Source organism: Rhinolophus sinicus, chromosome 12, assembly GCF_057876585.1.
Source record: "Rhinolophus sinicus isolate RSI-liver-muscle chromosome 12, RSI-T2T, whole genome shotgun sequence".
Lineage (NCBI taxonomy): Eukaryota > Metazoa > Chordata > Mammalia > Chiroptera > Rhinolophidae > Rhinolophus > Rhinolophus sinicus.
The window spans coordinates 15021914-15039136 of record NC_142512.1 but is presented as its reverse complement, the minus strand read 5'-3'; the positions used below and the strand labels follow the sequence as shown (position 1 = coordinate 15039136).

General features: G+C 48.2%; 3 protein-coding genes across 3 annotated transcripts; 1 reads left to right on the top strand and 2 right to left on the bottom strand.

The window, feature by feature from the left end:
- Positions 1-535: 535 nt before the first annotated feature.
- On the bottom strand, positions 536-3768 carry GLTPD2 (glycolipid transfer protein domain containing 2). The gene is given in 4 exon segments (XM_074319467.2): positions 536-2981; positions 3077-3240; positions 3497-3651; positions 3654-3768. Coding segments are annotated over 4 exon segments (972 nt in total). The 3' UTR covers positions 536-2443.
- Positions 3769-3830: 62 nt separating this feature from the next.
- VMO1 (vitelline membrane outer layer 1 homolog) lies at positions 3831-6539 on the top strand. The gene is made up of 3 exons (XM_019715135.3): positions 3831-5656; positions 5766-5881; positions 6169-6539. Exons 1-3 carry the CDS (start codon positions 5474-5476, stop codon positions 6464-6466), a joined length of 597 nt encoding a protein of 198 aa, XP_019570694.1. The 5' UTR covers positions 3831-5473; the 3' UTR covers positions 6467-6539.
- An 822-nt stretch (positions 6540-7361) lies between these two features.
- On the bottom strand, positions 7362-13316 carry TM4SF5 (transmembrane 4 L six family member 5). The gene is made up of 5 exons (XM_019715136.3): positions 12984-13316; positions 8467-8547; positions 7949-8085; positions 7534-7717; positions 7362-7456 (listed from the first exon to the last, which is right to left on the bottom strand). The coding sequence occupies exons 1-5, from the start codon at positions 13158-13160 to the stop codon at positions 7442-7444; spliced, it is 594 nt and encodes a 197-aa protein (XP_019570695.1). The 5' UTR covers positions 13161-13316; the 3' UTR covers positions 7362-7441.
- Between the last annotated feature and the right edge of the window lie 3907 nt (positions 13317-17223).

Below are 17223 nucleotides of genomic sequence, written 5' to 3'. Positions count from 1 at the left end.
TCTGAACAACTGAGCCATCCGACCTCCTGAGAAGAATGTGTATTTTGCTGTTGTTGTGTAGAGTGGTGCTCCTACGAATCTGCCATACTTTTTCTACATACTGCAGCTGGAGCTGGTTTTTTTAATTGAAACTATGATCCAGATAATTCTCTGCTTCAAATTAATGCTTGAGATAAAATCCCATGTCTGTAACATAGTTTATAAGGCCCTTCATGAACTTGCTCCTGCCCACCTCTCCAGAATCACATCTCTTCTTTTTTTGTTTGTTTCTGTTTTGTTTATTTTGCTTGCTAGATTCCACATATAAGTGAAATCACATTGCATCTGTCTTTCTCGGTCTGACATACTCCACTCAGCACAATACCCTCGAAGTCCATCCATGCCCCCACAGATGGCAAGAATCCATTCCCTTCCATGCCCAAGCAATATTCCACTGTATATATGTACCACCTACTCTTTATCCATTCATCCATCAATGGACATCCAGGCTGCAATGAACATATGGATGCACATGTCCACTAGAAGGTATCTCCTGTTTTTAATTATTTTATTTTAGTAAAATATAAGTAACGTAACATACAATTTAGCATTTTAACCATTTTTGGTGTACAACTTAATAGCGTCAAGTACATTTACACTGTTGTGCCACCCCCTTTTCTTTGTGATACTTTTGGCTCTAGCCATCTGAACTATTTTCAGTGCTCGTACATTCATTCAACAAAAAGCTATTGAATATCTACTAGGTAGCAGACACTCTTTGAGGCACTAAAGGTACATCAGGGAGCAAAATAGAAATTTCTAGCCCCATGGAGCATATATCTATTGGGGAGACAACAAAACAAAACAAATAATTATAATACATAGTGTGTTTGAGTGAATAATATAAGAAAAACAAAGCAAGGATGGAAGATGGGAAGTATGTGTGCTGAAATTTTGAAAAATAATCGGGAAAGGTCTCACTGAGAATACATTTGAATAAAAACCAGAAAGGAAGAAGGAAGAAAGTTATCGGTCTTTTTGGGGAATAAACATTCTAGACAGAAGAATGAGCAAATGCAAAGGTCCTGAGTCAGGATCAAATCTGACATATTCAATGAATATTGAGGAGATCAATTTGGCTAGTGCAGTCAGATCAGGTAGGACCTTTATGAAGCTTTTCATTATTATCAACTGCAAACATGATCCAGAAAATTTCTTGCTTAAATTTATTTTTTTTTCATTTGAGTTCAATAGGAGACCATTGGAAAGTTTTGAGCAGGGAATGACATGATATGATCTACATTTTAAAGGATTATTTTGGCTCTATTGAATATGCACTGTAGGGAGGCCAAGTATGGAACAGAGAGGCAGGAGGCTACTGCAATAACTCAGGTGTTAGATAAAGTTGGCTTGACAAGTGTGGTAGCAGCGAAGATGGTGGTAACTTGTCAGATTCTGACAGTTTGGATGTGGTACGATGAAAGAGAAACAAGGAAGAGTCAGGTTTTTGGCTTAAGGACCTGGAAGAATGGAATTGTCATTCATTAAGATAGCAAAGACTATGAAGGAAGTGTTTTGGAAGGAAAGGGTATTAGAAGCTCAGTTTGGGGCATGTTATGTTTGCTCTGCCTAGTTGAAATCCAAGTGGAGATGTTGAATAAGGAGGTGTATAGATAGCGTTCTGGAGTCATATGGGAAAGTGCGTTGGAGTTATAATTTGGGAGTTATCTGTGTATGAAATGGCCAAGGTCTTTCATGTTTACTATAGTTGTGGGAGTGGCCAAAGAGTCATTTAATAAACATACATCATTGAGCTGAGCACCTGCTTGGTGTGAAGTATGATGCACTGGTTTTAGGCTTGGATAGTTGACGGAAGAGGGTGCCATATGCATTCAGAGACAGGGAAGACAAGAAGAGGTGCAGTTCTGGGAGGAGGCGGTTGGATTCGAGTTGGACGTGTTGCATTTGCGGTGTTTGTGGAGGTGTCCAGGAAAGAATTGGCTTTAGGGGGGCTGGACCTCAAAGGACAGGTTTGGGCTGGAGACTTAGCATGCAGTTGGCAACTGAAGCCATAGGAGTGGGTGAGATAACCACGCGGGAGCGTGAGTCTCCGCTGCCGGGAATGGGGATGACACATCTTCATACATCCTTTTTTTTTTTCTATTTCCCTTAAACGCCTGCTGGCATCACGCAAAACTCCCTAAATCGTCGGCTGCCAAAGAATACTTTTTATTCCCCACAGCTCCTCCCTTTTTCCAGAGACTGCGAATAGAGGTAGGGTCTAAAATACCCACCCCGCCAGGGGCGGGCTTTGAAGACAGTGGCGTCACCAAAAAGGAGGGACAACGGGTGCCCCGCCCCACGGCGCCGGAAACTGGAGCTGAGGACTCCACCCTGAACCCTGAGCTCCGCTGACCCTACCCCAGTGTGTTCGGTTCCTAATGGGTCCTAGAGGTTGCTGGCCTCAGGCCAGCTGGAGCAGGCCGCGCTCGGCCAGTAATCCCTGAGTCCGGTTGTAGACATCCTCCAGGGTGCCCGCGGCCCGGGCCAGCGCGGCCCGCGCCTCCGCCTCTCTCGTTCCCGGACACGCCAGCTCGAGCAAGCGGCCGCGACCGGGGAAGGCGAGGAATGCGAGGTGGGCGGCCTGACGGACCAGCCAGGGGTGGTGCGGACCCAAGGCTGTGTTGTAGGCGTCGCTGCACTGCTCGCCGGCGTCCGGGCCTCCCCACGACCCTGTCGCCACCCGGTGGAGGCAGAGCTGGGACCAGCGTAGCGCACGGTGCAGCAAGAGCATCGTTCGTGACCCTGAGGCCCTGGCCGAGTCTTCAGGGGCGATCCCGGGCCGCTCCAGCAGTCCCGCCCGCCGCTCCCACGCCACCATGCCCACCAGCGACGTGTAATGCGCGGCATCTGGGCCGTGCACCCGAGCCTCGAGGTGTTTCACTTTGGTGAAGGCCTCGCTTGTAGCGAAAGCGAAGATGGAGCCAAAGGGAGTTAGGAACCTGTGTGTTTGGTGGTGGGAAGGGTGGGATGGTTCGAGAGATAGCTGTGGAGGCACACGAAGCGGGGGCTAGATTAGGGGAGGAAGACCACTCACCTAATCAGCTCCCTCCATCCCGCCAGGTACTGCGACAACTCCACATCCCCTTCGGGGTTCAGACTGGCGTGGAACGGCTTCATCATGCGGCTCAACATCCCCTGGGGGCCCAGACACTGAGGCTCTTCCCGCTCCGGGGCCTCCGTTCCCGACTGTTGCTGGATCTGGAGAGGGTAGATAGGAGGGGAAGGGGGCGGGAGCAGAACCCCTAGGCCTCCTTTGCCTAGCAGCCCAGTCGGGCTCTGAAGAAATTATTCCTAAGGTCTAGCTGGTGTCCTTCCTGCTGTACTCTCAGCTTCTGGCGGGAGAGGGGATACAGGAAGGAGGACCCACCCTTCACCAGAGCCTCGGCCTGGCTCCACTTCCCCCTGTTTAGGGTCCCACCTGGAGCTCCCAGTCCCCGCCCTGCCCCGAGCATACCTGTAAAGGCTGCAATCCCTTGGGAATGCAGGACTGTGCCTCGGATCCGCAGCCTGAGAACGCGCCTGGGGAGAGGCAAGGCGGAGCGGTGAGGGCTAGAAGAGGGGTCTTAGGTCCCAAGGACCTGGATTCCTGGGTTCCTCCCAGAGCAGGTGAGGCCACTCACGTAGGCTCCAAGCACAGAGATAAAAAAGCAACAACGCGAAGATGGCAAGAAGAATTGCATGGCGGAACCAGCGCCGCGGGACCTGTGAAGGCAGCGCGACCCCCATGGCTGCTGCTGGGACCACCGTCCCCTCACCAAACCCTAGCCAGTCCTGGTCCCTCAGCCTCTGGGAGGGGAAAGAAGCCTGCGGTGCCCTGAGGTGCAAGGGTTGATAATTAACCTACTAAGTCCCCTTCCCCTGTGCTCTTTGCCCCAGAGGGCAGCATCCCAGGTGTGAGAACCCCGAGTAAGAGGATTTGGGAGGTTGGGTAGCAGTGACACGTCCCTGCATTTCCCTTCCCTGTAGGGCCAGGTCGTGGTAAGAGGCAGCCTAGGGATTGGGAAGAGCCATGAGGTCAGAACCAGCTTGCCCACTGAGCAACGGGGTGTGGGCCCTAAATTCACTCTGGGCTCGAGTTCCCTCTACTGTAAATTGAAGATAATAATAGGTACTTTGCAAGGATTGAATGATAATGTATGTGCAAACACTGTGAATGGAAAAGCTTACCACAATTGCTCCATAAATCTTACCTATCAAGTTCAAGCATGGGGCACCTGCGATCCAGGGCACACCCACATCTAAATTCTCTAGCCTGTCCCCAGGGGACCTTGTCTTGCTCTGGATACATGATCTCTTGATTACATACTTTAGGTTTTATCCTTTTACATTTTTGTGGTTTAATTTTTTAAACTCCAGGTTGGTTCCTCAATTATTTATAAAACCAACCTTTATTAGGCCTCAAGAAGACAAAGGTGTCTTCACAGAGCTCAACGTCCATTGGAGAATTTATTTATCATTTGTTTCCCCCACTGGAATGTGAGTTCTGATGAAGACAGGGGCCTTGTTTCCTGGTTGCTGCTCTATTTACAGCACTTAGAATATTGCCTGGACCAAAATACATTATTGCTAAATAAATGTGTGTTGAATAAACAAAGGAATGTGTATGAGGGGCAGGCAAATCAGGGGTGGTTCTCCCCAAGACAAATTTAAGCCATTTTTTTGTTTGTTTGGTTGGTTTGGGTTTTTGCAAATTAGGAGTCCACCTAGTGGTCACTGGGGAAAGGATATGGCATTCAATGAAAGAAACAGCATCTCCTGTTGTTAGTTCCTTGTCCATAAACTTAATAGAATTGTTGCTGTCTCTCTATATATTTTCTTTTTTCGGGGGAGGAGTATCCCAGATTCTCAAGGAGTCAGGGCCCCAATTGCTAAGAAGACACTTCCTAGTTCCCACAGTTCATGAATTCTTGCTCCATCTCTCACTCTGATGCTCCCTCACGGCCTGGCAGTCCCTGAGTTTATTCCTGACCAATCCTGTCTGGTGGGATTCCAGAGCCGTCACTTCTATCCCTAGCTTTGGGCTTCCCATTTCCCAGTGTTGGAATATTTCTCAGGCTTGCTGACTGTGACCTTAGGCAAGTCGCTTGTCCCAGTTCCCTCATCTGCAGAATAGGAAGGGTAATTCTCACCTCCTAAGATTGTTGTGAGGATTTAAATAAAACACGCCTGCAAAATGCTGGCCACAATTTGTGGCCCATAGTAAACATTCAGTAGGTGATGGAGATTTCAACGTGTCGGCTCCCTCTACCCCTCCTCCCCTGGCACTGGAAGCCTCTGTCTCTCAGAGAAGAGAATACAGTCTGCAGGGTTCCGGGAGCGGATTAGTATTTGGTGTCACTTAATCCGGGTGGCCCTTCCGCAATCGGAGCCCTCCTAGGGGAAGAAGTGGTATAAACCTCTTTAAGGGGCCGGGGCTCACAGAGACTGCAGGATGGAGTGGGGTGCGGGAGCCAAGCTGCTGCTGTTGTGGGCTACGTGCTTCGGACACGCACAAGCATTTGAGTCGAGTGGCCGCACGTCAGTCATCGAGGTGACTAACGGGGGCCCCTGGGGCGACTGGGCCTGGCCCGACATGTGTCCCGACGGATTCTTCGCCAGCGGGTTCTCGCTCAAGGTGAGGGCTCAGAACTAGGTCTCAAAGGGGACGGAGATGCTCAAGACCCCAGAACTGAGGATGTGTAGTCTTCTAACGCGTCCTTACCCCTTCTATCCTCGCTGCCCAGGTGGAGCCCCCACAAGGCATTCCTAGAGACGACACCGCAATGAACGGGATCCGGCTGCACTGCGCGAGGGGGCATGCGGAACGCAACACTCGCGTGGTGGAGTCTCAGTCTGGAAGGTGGGGGGCAGGGGCCAAGGATCCCTTAGGGCGGGGGTATGCCCCTTACCTTCTGTTACACACACCCACTCTCAGCTAGCAGGTCCCTCCAGAGCTGTGGGGCAGTTTAGACCTGGGGAGTACGGTAGGTGGAAGACCGCCCCCTCCGCACCTCGGTGGATGTCAGGTGACTACACCCAACCCACCCGGGCCTTGTAGCATCTGGCTGGAAAGTCCCAAGAGCTAGGTCAGGCTGGAGGTGGGTAGGAGGAGTCCGCAGAGCCAACGCGTCTCCCCTTCCCTCGTAGGTGGGGCGCGTGGAGCGAGCCGCTGTGGTGTCCTGATGGAGGCTTCCTCGTGGCTTTCTCGCTTCGTGTGGAGGCACCCGTGACCCCTGGGGACAACACGGCTGCGAACAATGTGCGCTTCCGCTGCTCTGACGGCACAGAGCTAGAGGGGCCTGGCCTGGCCTGGGGAGAGTTTGGAGACTGGAGTGAGCCGTGTTCTAAAGGCATGTGCGGTTTGCAGATCAAGATCGAGCAGCCTAGAGGTCTTCGCGATGACACCGCAGTTAATGACGTGCGTTTTTTCTGCTGCAGCAGTTGACCCTTCGCTGTCCTCTCCCCGGCCCCACCTCAGGCTTGTCCCACTCCCAGCTATTAAAGCTTCTCCGTCTTGGCTTTGGTCTCACTTATTTTAGGGGTAGAAAACTGCATTTCCTTGTCTTCCTTCTAACCTAGCATTGGGCCAAGCTGAAATTCAGGTTTGGTCTCAGCAGTCCATGGCAGGTCTCCCACTGAAAGTTACCGACTCATAGTCCAGAAAAACTCTTAAACACAATTTTGCGTACAAGTTAAGGAAGTCCCTGGCTTCCTGAGGGCGTCTGCAGACACACCATCCCCACTCTGAACCACCTCAGATTAAGAAACTTCTGCCGAATTAGGAGGTGACAGGTTATAAAACCTTCAGGCTTCATTTTCTAGAGCTTAATTGGCTAACGTGTCTTTTCCATAATCTCCTCCCCCATCCCCACCCTCACCGTCACACACTGGACAAAACTCAAAACAGTGGCTTTTCTATATGCTGATTCCCATTTAGGATTTGTCCTTGCTGTGATGGTTAGTTCATCCACCAGATTTCAGCTCCAATTTCACTTTCTCGGACTTATTTTTAAAAGTCCCTCCATCAGTCAGTATCTATCCCATTATCTACATGTGTTTTTTTTTTTTAAAAAGTGCTTATCACCAATTGAAGTAATCTTGTATTGCCTCTTAAAAATTGCCCATCTTCCACTCCTGGAATGTTAAATTCTTTGAGAGCATAGAATTTGCCTGTCTTGTTAACTACTCTTTCATTTCCAGCGCACACTAACAGCTCAATCACTATTTGTTAAGAAAGTAACAAGCGGGGTGCAGGGGCCCCAAACAGAAGAGCCTCAAACCCCGGTGTATCTGGAGGTCTTCAGACACTTCGTCGCATAGGCCACAATCTGAGACGCTCATGAGAGCTCCAAACAGTTTATTGCAGGGTCCGGGCGGGCCAGGTGGCTGTCCAGGAGCCGGCAGGGCGGTCAGTGGAGCCTCAGTGAGGGGCGCCCTGCGGAAAAGAGAACGTGAGGGCGCAGCCAGGGAGCAAGTAGGCTCCCTCTGCAGCTCCTCCCCACGCCGTCCCACCTGCTTCTTCCTGCAGTCACCACAGAAGACACCAATGGACGCGTTCACCACCTGCATCCCACACAGCAGGAACTCCAAGCACGAGGCGGCCACCAGCAGTGAGAAGAGCGTCACGTTCCAAGAGACTATATTAGGCGGCTCCTCGCACAAACTCCACTGGGTTCGGTTGAGCAAGTAAGAGCCTCTGTGGGTGGGGCAGGATCACAGGAGAGAAGGTAGTCACGGGGAGAGCCCCACCTCGGGGTCCCTTTCCCTCGCACGGGCCGACGGGATTTGCAAAGGGCTAATTTGGCCCACGTGGAGGAAGATCTCTCGAAGGTAAGTCCTGCCCAGGTTTCCGAGTCCACGTGGGAAAGGTAGGTGAGGAGAGGCACAGAATGGGGTAGGGAGGGCGCGCATACAGGCTAAGCCTTACGAGGTCTCTTTGAAGTGGTAGTCCCACTTGTCGTCCTTTAAGCATTTGGGTCCAATTCGGAGCCCAGCTCCTGATACTGAGAGGCAATACATGGCACCAAGCAACCCAAACGCCGAGGAGAAGATCGAGCTCAGCATCTGCATGCAGAGTAGAAGGAGAGCGAGTAGGGCCACCCGTTCCCAAGCGCGGGTTAGCCGCGCCTAGCTCCGCCCCTCTGTTACCATGCTCTTCTCTAGTCGTGTTAAAATGCATTTCCCATCAAACCCCGCGGCTTGGAGTTAGGCTAACCCTAAGAGCCGGTGGCTGCAGAGGTTCCTGGGGGTTGTAGTCCCCGCTGGTCAGGCCCGCTGAGGCCGAGATTGGGGGGGCGGGGGTGGAGTGGGGTGGGATGGATCCTGGGACTCTGTAGAGGAGCTCATGTAGTTAGGAATTCTGTAGTGGAGGCCGTGGCTTTAGGTTGGCTCTTCGAAGATCTGTTCAAAGGCTGATCCTGAATTCCGCCTTCCTTTGGATCTTACCCTGAAGCGATTTCCACAGCAGCCTGCACCGCAACAGCCCTTGCCCCCTGCCCGAACGGCTGAAATTCCCGGGCACAGTATCTGTGGAACAAGAGTCAGTGTGATAGCGAGTACACCCCAGATCTGCAAGATATACTTGCATCAGTGCTTGCCTCCTCCTGGAACCGGACTGTGATGACCTCAGCCCTTTGCACTGCAGGAAGACCTTATCTGTATTTTTCCTGGAGCACTGTCAGTCTCTATCTTAATTTATCATTATTTATGTAACCAACTTATTGCTGTCCAGATTGTAAGATTGTAGCCTCCAGGAGGGTAGGGCCCAGTATCATTATATTCCCCATAATTCGTGGCACATGGTAGATGCCCAATTTTTTTTTTTTAATTTATTGGGGTGACAATTGTTAGTAAAATTACATAGATTTCAGGTGTACAATTCTGTATTACATCATCTATAAATCCCATGGTAGGTGCCCAATTGAACATGGGTCAGGAGGCCTAGATTTAATGTCAACCCTGTGCTCACTTCACACTTCATGAATTGATTTACCTCTCTGGGTCTCAGTTTTGTCCTCTGTAAAATGGGTCTGCAAGACCTACCTCACAGGGCTGTTCTCATGGTTTAATGAAATGACAGGTTGGCTTGATGTCAAGACTGGCTCAAAGTAAATGCTCAGTAACTAGAAATTCCCTCAGGAAGGAATAGTGGTGTTGGAGTGTGTGGAGGGTGGAGGAGAATGTTAGTGGAGTCACTGATGGGGAGTGCAAGAATCTCCAGGATACAGCCCTGGACATGTTTGTCTTTCTCCCTGTGGCCTTCCTCGCAGAGCCCATCCCCTCCCAGGACATCAGCATTCCCTCTGCCTCCTACATCATGCTTCCAAATTAAAATCTAACTGCCCAAAGTACATGTTCATTTGAATGTCTTGATTTTAGCTCAAATTCAGCTAGCTTCATACTGACCTCACAATTTATTCCCCAAATTCATTTTCCTTTGACTTGTCTCCATCAGTGGAGATGTTCTCCAGGTCACCCCAGGCTGCAAAACTTGAATCCTCCACACCCAGCCAGACCTCAAGTCCTCTTAACTTTTTCTTCAATGGCTGTTGAATCTGTCAGTCTTTTCTTCTTCCCTAATCACCTCCCATGAGGATGTTCTCAGCCTCCCTACTGGTTTCCCATATCTCTTGCCCCATGCCACCCCACAGTCCATCCTACATACCACCACTCAGATTAAATTTAATTTTCAACTGGTCTTTGTCTGCTCACATCCTTTAGGGTCTCCTCAAAGAGTAGCCCGTCAAGACTCAACTCTGGCAAGGCATTGGAGGCTCCTCACTTTAGCTCCACCCTTATCTTCCTTGCACCAGGCAAAGTTCTCTGCCTATCTCCCATGTTTGGAATTCCACAGCTGTCTTGATCTTTGCCTCTTTGTGTACCCTGTCTGGCCTACACTACACAAAGCAATGTTTTGTTCTCTTCCAGGGGAGGGGCTGAGTGTTTTAGTTCTGTTATATCACCCACAGCACCCTCACAGAAACAGCTGCAGAGTTGAATGGACTTTTCATCAGATACTCTCCCCTCTTCCACGTCTCATGACAAATCTAGGGCCAGTTCCGACCCTCTGGCTTAGCCTCTCTGATTAGGTCACTTACTGGGAAGCTCCTGGATCAAAAGATACCTAGAATTGCCTTTTGGATTTCCCAATTTTGAATGACCTACATAGTTGAGATTTTTAAAACTTTTTTTAGTCAAAGTGTTTGTTTCCTTTTGTTATCTGAGTTTCTTTTTCTTGCTCTCTATCTATTCATCTTAACGAAAAGAGAAGGGTAATGGTAAATGCAGGAGGAAACACTGAGTTTATAGCTCAAATCTGCTTACTTTTCTCCATCTCCATGGCCACTGGCCTAGTCCAAGCCACTACCATCTCTCCTGGACAACTGCGTGACCTCAATCTGCTCTTTCTGTATCCACTGCTGATTTCTTATAGCCCGTTCTCCACATAGCAGCCAGAGCGATCTTTGTAAATCCATTAGGGTATGGAGTGACTAGAACTCTTCATACTTTGCTGATGGGAATGAAATTAGTATAAAAGCTTCAGAAAACTCTTTGGTAATATCTAGTAGCACTGAATATGTGCACACCTTAAGAATCAAGCAGCTTTACTCCTAGGTATATGTCCAGCAGAAATACAAACACAATCACCTAAACACATTTACAGGAATGTTTATGGCAGTGTTATTTGTGATAAACCCAAGTTAGGAACTATCCAAATGTCCATCAACAGTAGAATGTTTAAATAAATTGTGGTATATGCACATAATGGAATGCATAAAAAATAATAAACTACAACTATATGTAATAATATGGATCAACCTCACAAACATAATGTTAAGCTCAAAAAGCCAGACTCAAAAGTGCAAATACTGTATGATTCCATTTATATAAAGTGCTTACCCATGGAGTAGAAGTCAGGATAGTGGGGACCCTTGTCGGTGTGTGGGGGGGTAGTGCCTGTTGGGAGGTACATCTGGGATTCTGATAATGACCTGTATCTTAATCTGGGTGCTGAGTATGTGGGTGTGTTCACTTTGTAAAAATTCACTGAGCTGTATACTAAGAATCTGGGCATTTGTCATTATGACTTAAATAAAAGTTCAAAAAAAAATGTTTAAGAAGTTAAAAAAAAACAGGGTAACAAGTCCTTCAAACATTTTCTGTTGCACTTACAGTAAGTATAGATTCCCCACTGTGGCTTTCAAGAGTCTACATGCTCTGGCCACTGCCCGCCCCACATCTTGTCTCATTAAACCTCAGCTGCACTGGCTGCCGAGCCAATCACCAGCTGTGTCAGCCTGTTCCTGCCTTAGGCTTTATACTTGTCAGTGCCCCTGTCTGCAATGCTGATCTCTCTCTCTCTCTTTCTTCCTTTTTTTTTTTCCTTCCTTCCTTCCTTCCTTCCTTCCTTCCTTCCTTCCTTCCTTCCTTCCTTCCTTTCGTTCGTCTTTTGGGTCTCAGTTCAGACATCACCTCTTTGAGTCTTTTTTTGAAAACACTATAAGAAGTGACCCCTAACCTTGCCCTAGGAGCTCTCTATGACAGCACCCTGCTTTGTTTTCTTGATGATAACTACTCCTATATGAATTCATCTTTCTCATGTGTTTACTTTGTTCATTCACTGACTATTAATTGAGTGCCTCTTAAGTACAAGGCACTGGTCTTGGCACCTGGCACACAGCAGCCCGGGTAATGTAATGTACCTAACGTAATGGGCCTTGCATTCTTCCTTCCTTGATACAGTGTGTCTCCCCAGTGGGAACACCAGCTTCAGGGAGAGCAGGGAATATGTCTGTGTCCCTGTGGCACAGCACAGACTACGTGAATACATTTGAGAAGACCTCAAGAGTGGCTCAGGGTATGGATGTGGGAGGAAGGCAGCTGGGAATGAGCATATTGGGAGGATATCCTCTGGGATCTCCCCGAAGCATGATTGTGGGGAGGGGGAGGTGGTTTAGGCTGGAGGAGGGTGAGATGTGACACTGGGTGAGTATGTAGCCCTGCGAAGAATGTGACACCTTAGAGAGAGTTGAGATCAGACGATGGAGTAGAGTCCAACAGCCATTAATCCATGTAGGAGGGAGAATAGGAGAAAAGACCCCAGAGAGTAAGCAGGGATTGTTGGGTGAAGGAGAAGAAGTGGGACCCATGAAAGAGATGAAGGAGAATCCTGAGCAGTGTGGGACTGTGCTGGGTAGATCTTTGGTCTTCATCCCATGAAGACTTAAACTACCTGAAACCAAAAGTTCCTCTAAATGTGGAGGGAGTTGGAGGATGGGGGTTAGGAAGTCCAGGAAATCTCTGTCTCCCCTTTCTCCACTTTTCCTGATAGACTCTAGTCTCCAGGAAGAATGTGGGGGCACCTTCTCCACCATACTGACCTAGGTTCTGAATTTATCCTTAGCCCCGAGCCCAGAGGGGGCATCCAGAAATGTGGGCTGAGAGTGAAGAGACATGGAAGCCAGAGAGGGTGACACCAAGCTGAGAGGTAGAATGACTGATCAGTGACATTGCTCCCTGTCTCCAGACATTGTCACTGCACCCCTCCCTCTCTATGCCCATTATTAGCTTGCCCTGATAAACTCCCACACAACCATCTGCTCCTTCTGCCTCAACCCTTGTATTGAGGTGTTCCCAGCATCTGCTCAGCAGTGGGGAAGGGGAGGGACAGGTAGGACACAGTCCCTTTCCCAGAAGAGAAGCTGCTTAGAGCAGTGAGGCTCCCTTTCTTTTTGTTCCCCTCAGACATTCAGGACCCTGGATCTCCTCCAGGATCTTTACAAAGTGCTCAGTGTTTGGGAGCAGATTGAGAAGGCTCCAGGTCCCCACTATGCCACTGCCATTCCTCCCCAGGGACCCGTCCTTTTCCCTCTCTCCCTCTCCCTCTCCCTCTCCCTCTCGTTTGGAATTCCCTAGAGTAGCACCAAGCCCTCTGGCCTGTGCTCCCTCCCCAGCCTTCTCACCATCAGACCCCCGCCAATGAAGCCAGCCAGGAGCTTGACTTGCAAGCTGAGTTGGTTGAAGTTGGTCCAGGTCGTCTTCCCATTAGGCACCAGCAGGAGGGCGTTGGCCACAATGCAGACCAGGGAGAGAGAGATGAGGGAAAGCCCTACGAAGCGGGCACACTTTCCTGTGCACATGGTGAAACGGCTGGGAAGAACAGGCAGTGAGTGAGTGAGCCCGAGGCTACCCAGTCAAAAGGAAAACAAGCCTGGAGCAAGGAGCAAAGGTCAGGGAAGAGGTGTGGCAGAAACTGCACTGGCAAAATCAGATGATAAGGGAGAGAGGCCGGAGACACATGCAAAGAGAAGGTGGAGGTGGAGTGGCTGCTTCCTGTGAGGTGAGGAGAAGGGTCGGATGTGGTGCAAGAGGTGGGGGAGCCGAACACGGGGGACGAGAACTCAGTGTGCTTTTCCTCTTTTTGTGCACACATCTCTGCACAGCCCCTCCATTTGCTACTTACCTGCTCTGTGACTTAGTCAAACCCCTTAACGTCTTTAAGTCTCAGTTGCCTCTTCTGTATCAAGGGTATAGTGATGCCACCAGGCTTATGGGCTGGTTGTGAGGATTAAATGGGACAATGTGAAAAGGACTTTGTAAACTAGGAGGCACTAAGCAGATATATGGTCACCTCATCCTTTCTATTAGTCCCACAGGGAGGGCTCCTTCTGGAAAGAAATTAAGAAGAGGGTAGTGGACATTCGTTGTTCTTTCATTTCTTCTCCGTATTTGTTTCCCAAACCCTCTTCCTGTTGAAGTCGCCACCTGTATCTCAGGGGGTCCCTCATTAAAGCTTTCCATCCTCCAGCCTCAGCGTTTGACTCAGTGATGGCCGCATGATCCAAGCCAATCCCTTGAGAATCAATTTCTGGGTTTTGTTGTTGGCAATCTGAGGTCAAAGAAGCTTTGTTTTTGTTGGGGTCCTGAAGTGGCTGGTGGCATATTGCGTGTTGGAGAGTGAAGTCAGTCCAGAGGAAAGAACAGTCAAAGGATGGAGAGGCACCAAGTCTTGATGGCATTTATTTGAATGTGCAGATCCAGCTCTGCCTGAAGCCTGATCATCACTTGGAAGTTTTGGTTACGTGAATCAGTTTGAGTTGTTTCTGTCAACTACGTCAAGAGTCTTTTTTGATACAAAGATAAATTAATCACACCCTTGCTGTGGACAGGACCTTGCTCTGGAGCCTGGGGCATTTAAAGTTGTACATGAGGGGCCAGCCAGGTGGCTCAGGCGGTTAGAGCTCCATGCTCCTAACTCCGAAGGCTGCCGGTTCGATTCCCACATGGGCCAGTGGGCTCTCAACCACAAGGTTGCCAGTTCAACTCTTCGAGTCCCGCAAGGGATGGTGGGCTGTGCCCCCTGCAACTAGAAAACAGCAACTGGGCCTGGAGCTGAGCTGCGCCCTCCACAACTAAGACTGAAAGAACAACTTGAAGCTGAACGGCACCCTCCACAACTGAGATTGAAAGGACAACAACTTGACCTGGAAAAAAAGGCCTGGAAGTACACAGTGTTCCCCAATAAAGTCCTGTTCCCCTTCCCCAATAAAATCTTTAAAAAAATAAAAATAAAGTTGTGCATGAGACCCAGGTATGGGTCTCAGGAGCAAAAATGAGTGAAGGCCCGAGTGGGATGTGGCAGTACCATGGAAGAGATGAGGAAGTGTTGCAAGACTTCGGAGGGCACACGATGAGGTTGTCACCCACAAAGGGGAATCCAGACAGTGGCCTCTGATGTAGCTTGTCCCAGCAGCCCACTCGAAGCACTACAGAGACATGGAAAATTGAGGAAACAAACCCCTCAAAATGAATGCCAGATTCTTAGAGGAATTCCTACTATTTTTGAGACAGGGTAGCTGGATGGAGAAAAATCTATGAAGAATCTACCTCTTGAGTCAGAGATTTCCTGAAAAAAGAAAATGAACCTCCCCCAACTGTCTGCCTCTGATTCATACACAGTTATGGTAATAACTCATATTTTGTTTTGCTTCTATTGTATTGTTTAAATGCTTTTTAAATATTTCCATATTGTTTCTGATGTCTCTTTTCATTAATTTTTCTATCTCTTATCATCACGGTTTTTACATTCTCTTGTGTTTTAGAAGGCATAATTTAAATCCTGGTGGTGGTTGCTTGCAAGTATTGTACAATTACCCTTTAACTTTTTACCCTACCTCTCTCTGAAAAGCCTCAGGTTGCCTGTCATCCCTGCAGCCTCCTTTGAGGGGTCTGTACAGATGGTTTACTGTGCTTATTAGATTTACAGCTTATAGCTATACGACCGTGTGATCCTGCGGTAAAACTTGAATTGTTTGTTCCAGTTCTTCAATCCTTCATGCTTTTTGCTATGACATGTTGTAGTCCCTCCCACTAGAGGTAGACTGTACCTCCTACCATATGGGCACAATGGAATGTGGGCAGAAGCGATAATATCCCAGTTCTTAGCCTAGGCCTTAAGAGGCATTGTGTGTTGCTGTGTGACATCTTGTTGCCCATCACTGCCATGGGAAAAACATGTCCAAGTTAGCTCACTGGTAAAATGAAGGGGTAAGATATAAGGAAAAGGCCCAGATCAGATCCCAGCCTATTATCAGCTGACCTCCAACCAACCCATACATGTATGAATGAAACAAATGCTTATATTTATGTGTCACTAAGACTTTGTGGGGATTTTTTATTCCACAACAATAGTTGACTGACACAGACCTCATGATCCAGGCCACAGCTGATTGATCCAGGAATGAGTAGCTGACCCATAGCCAGAGACCTTTGAGGTAACTTGAGGCAAGAGCTTTGCCCAGTAGAGGCACCCTCACTGAATGATGACTGATCAATGAATTAGATCTTTATTCTTGGGAAACTTGACTATGAGATTCATCAGAGGGAAGCGTGGCCCAAAACTGAGAGAAATGAGAAAGCAGGGAGTGAGCAAAAGCCACGAGACAACTGAAACCATAAATAAGCAGAAGCCATAAGACAGAGAATTGTGTAGAGGAAGTTATTCGGAAACAGTGAAGGAGGAAGAAGCACAAGGACTGGGGAGTAGACGTAGAGAATCTGGATCCTGGGTGAGGCAGGTGACAAGAAGTTCAGCTGAATCAGCAGAAGTAATGTTGAACTACCGTGGGCCTGGAGGGGGTTCAGCCATTGTCCCAATGGACAGAGAGTGGGGCCAAGACCAAGCCACATATTTGTTTACAAGTTCATCAACACTGAGTCTGAGCAATGGTATTGCTTTTTAGGATACATGAAGAGAAAAAAAACTTGTGTGTGTGGAGTGGTCCACAGGTATTCATTATGTTACATTTTATACAGTCTGTATGCATGAAATCATGTTAAAAACATTATAGGGGTTCTGAAAATTATTCTCAAAACAAGGGAAGGGGCACATCATCCTGAAGACTAAGAGAAAGAAACAGAACTCTTGAGAAATATTTACTGTAGGATTTGAAGGGAATTTTCAGGAAGGTTTTCACCAGACCTCTCCTGGAAGTAGGAGCAGAGTACTTTAAGAAAGAAAAGGCTGGGGTGGCTGGTTAGCTCAGTTGGTTAGAACGTGGTGCCAATAACACCAAAGTTGCTGGTTTGATCCCCACATGGGCCACTGTGAGCTGTGCCCTCCTAAAAAAAGAAAGAGAGAGAGAGAGAGAGAGAGAGAGAGAGAGAGAGAGAGAGAGAGAGAGGAAGAAAGAAAAAGAAAGAAAGAAAGAAAAAAAAAAGAAAGAAAAGGCTGAGGTGAAAAAGTGCCAGCATGTATGGGGGGGAGGGGGAGGAAGAATTACATAGAAATTCAAAATATACAAAGAGAATTAAAATCCACATCAGAAGCAATAAAGAACAGAACTAAAGCTGAGACAAAGTGAATGAGAGATATAGAGGACACACTTGAGAAAACTCTTGAATTCACAGGAAGAGGACCAAAGATTAGAAAAAAGCACCAGCAATTAAAACAGTACAAGAGAAGAGAATAGAGAAAACAGAGATGTCAGGTAAGGAAACCAGCTGTTCCCTAAGACAAGGATGGAACTAGTAGAAGTGATGCAACAGTTAACAAATCTGTCCTAGAAGAAGCTTCCCTGGGCATAGATCCGCTTGAGTTAGCAGGTTGGTCTACTAATTCAAGTAAAATATTTAAAATATCCCAAGTAAAATATTAAAAGTGAACTGAACCAAGATTCATCCTGACAAAATATGTGAATTAAA

Excerpts from the sequence above, each read along its gene's own strand:
- TM4SF5 (XM_019715136.3), bottom strand. The coding sequence starts at position 13,160 with ATGTGCACAGGAAAGTGTGCCCGCTTCGTAGGGCTTTCCCTCATCTCT. Across the intron at positions 8,086-8,466 it reads GCTGTGGAAATCGCTTCAGG|ATGCTGAGCTCGATCTTCTC; the intron begins GTAAGATCCAAA and ends CTCTGCATGCAG. Across the intron at positions 7,718-7,948 it reads TACCACTTCAAAGAGACCTC|AGGCTCTTACTTGCTCAACC; the intron begins GTAAGGCTTAGC and ends CCCCACCCACAG.
- VMO1 (XM_019715135.3), top strand. The coding sequence starts at position 5,474 with ATGGAGTGGGGTGCGGGAGCCAAGCTGCTGCTGTTGTGGGCTACGTGC. Across the intron at positions 5,657-5,765 it reads CCAGCGGGTTCTCGCTCAAG|GTGGAGCCCCCACAAGGCAT; the intron begins GTGAGGGCTCAG and ends CTCGCTGCCCAG. Across the intron at positions 5,882-6,168 it reads GTGGAGTCTCAGTCTGGAAG|GTGGGGCGCGTGGAGCGAGC; the intron begins GTGGGGGGCAGG and ends CTTCCCTCGTAG.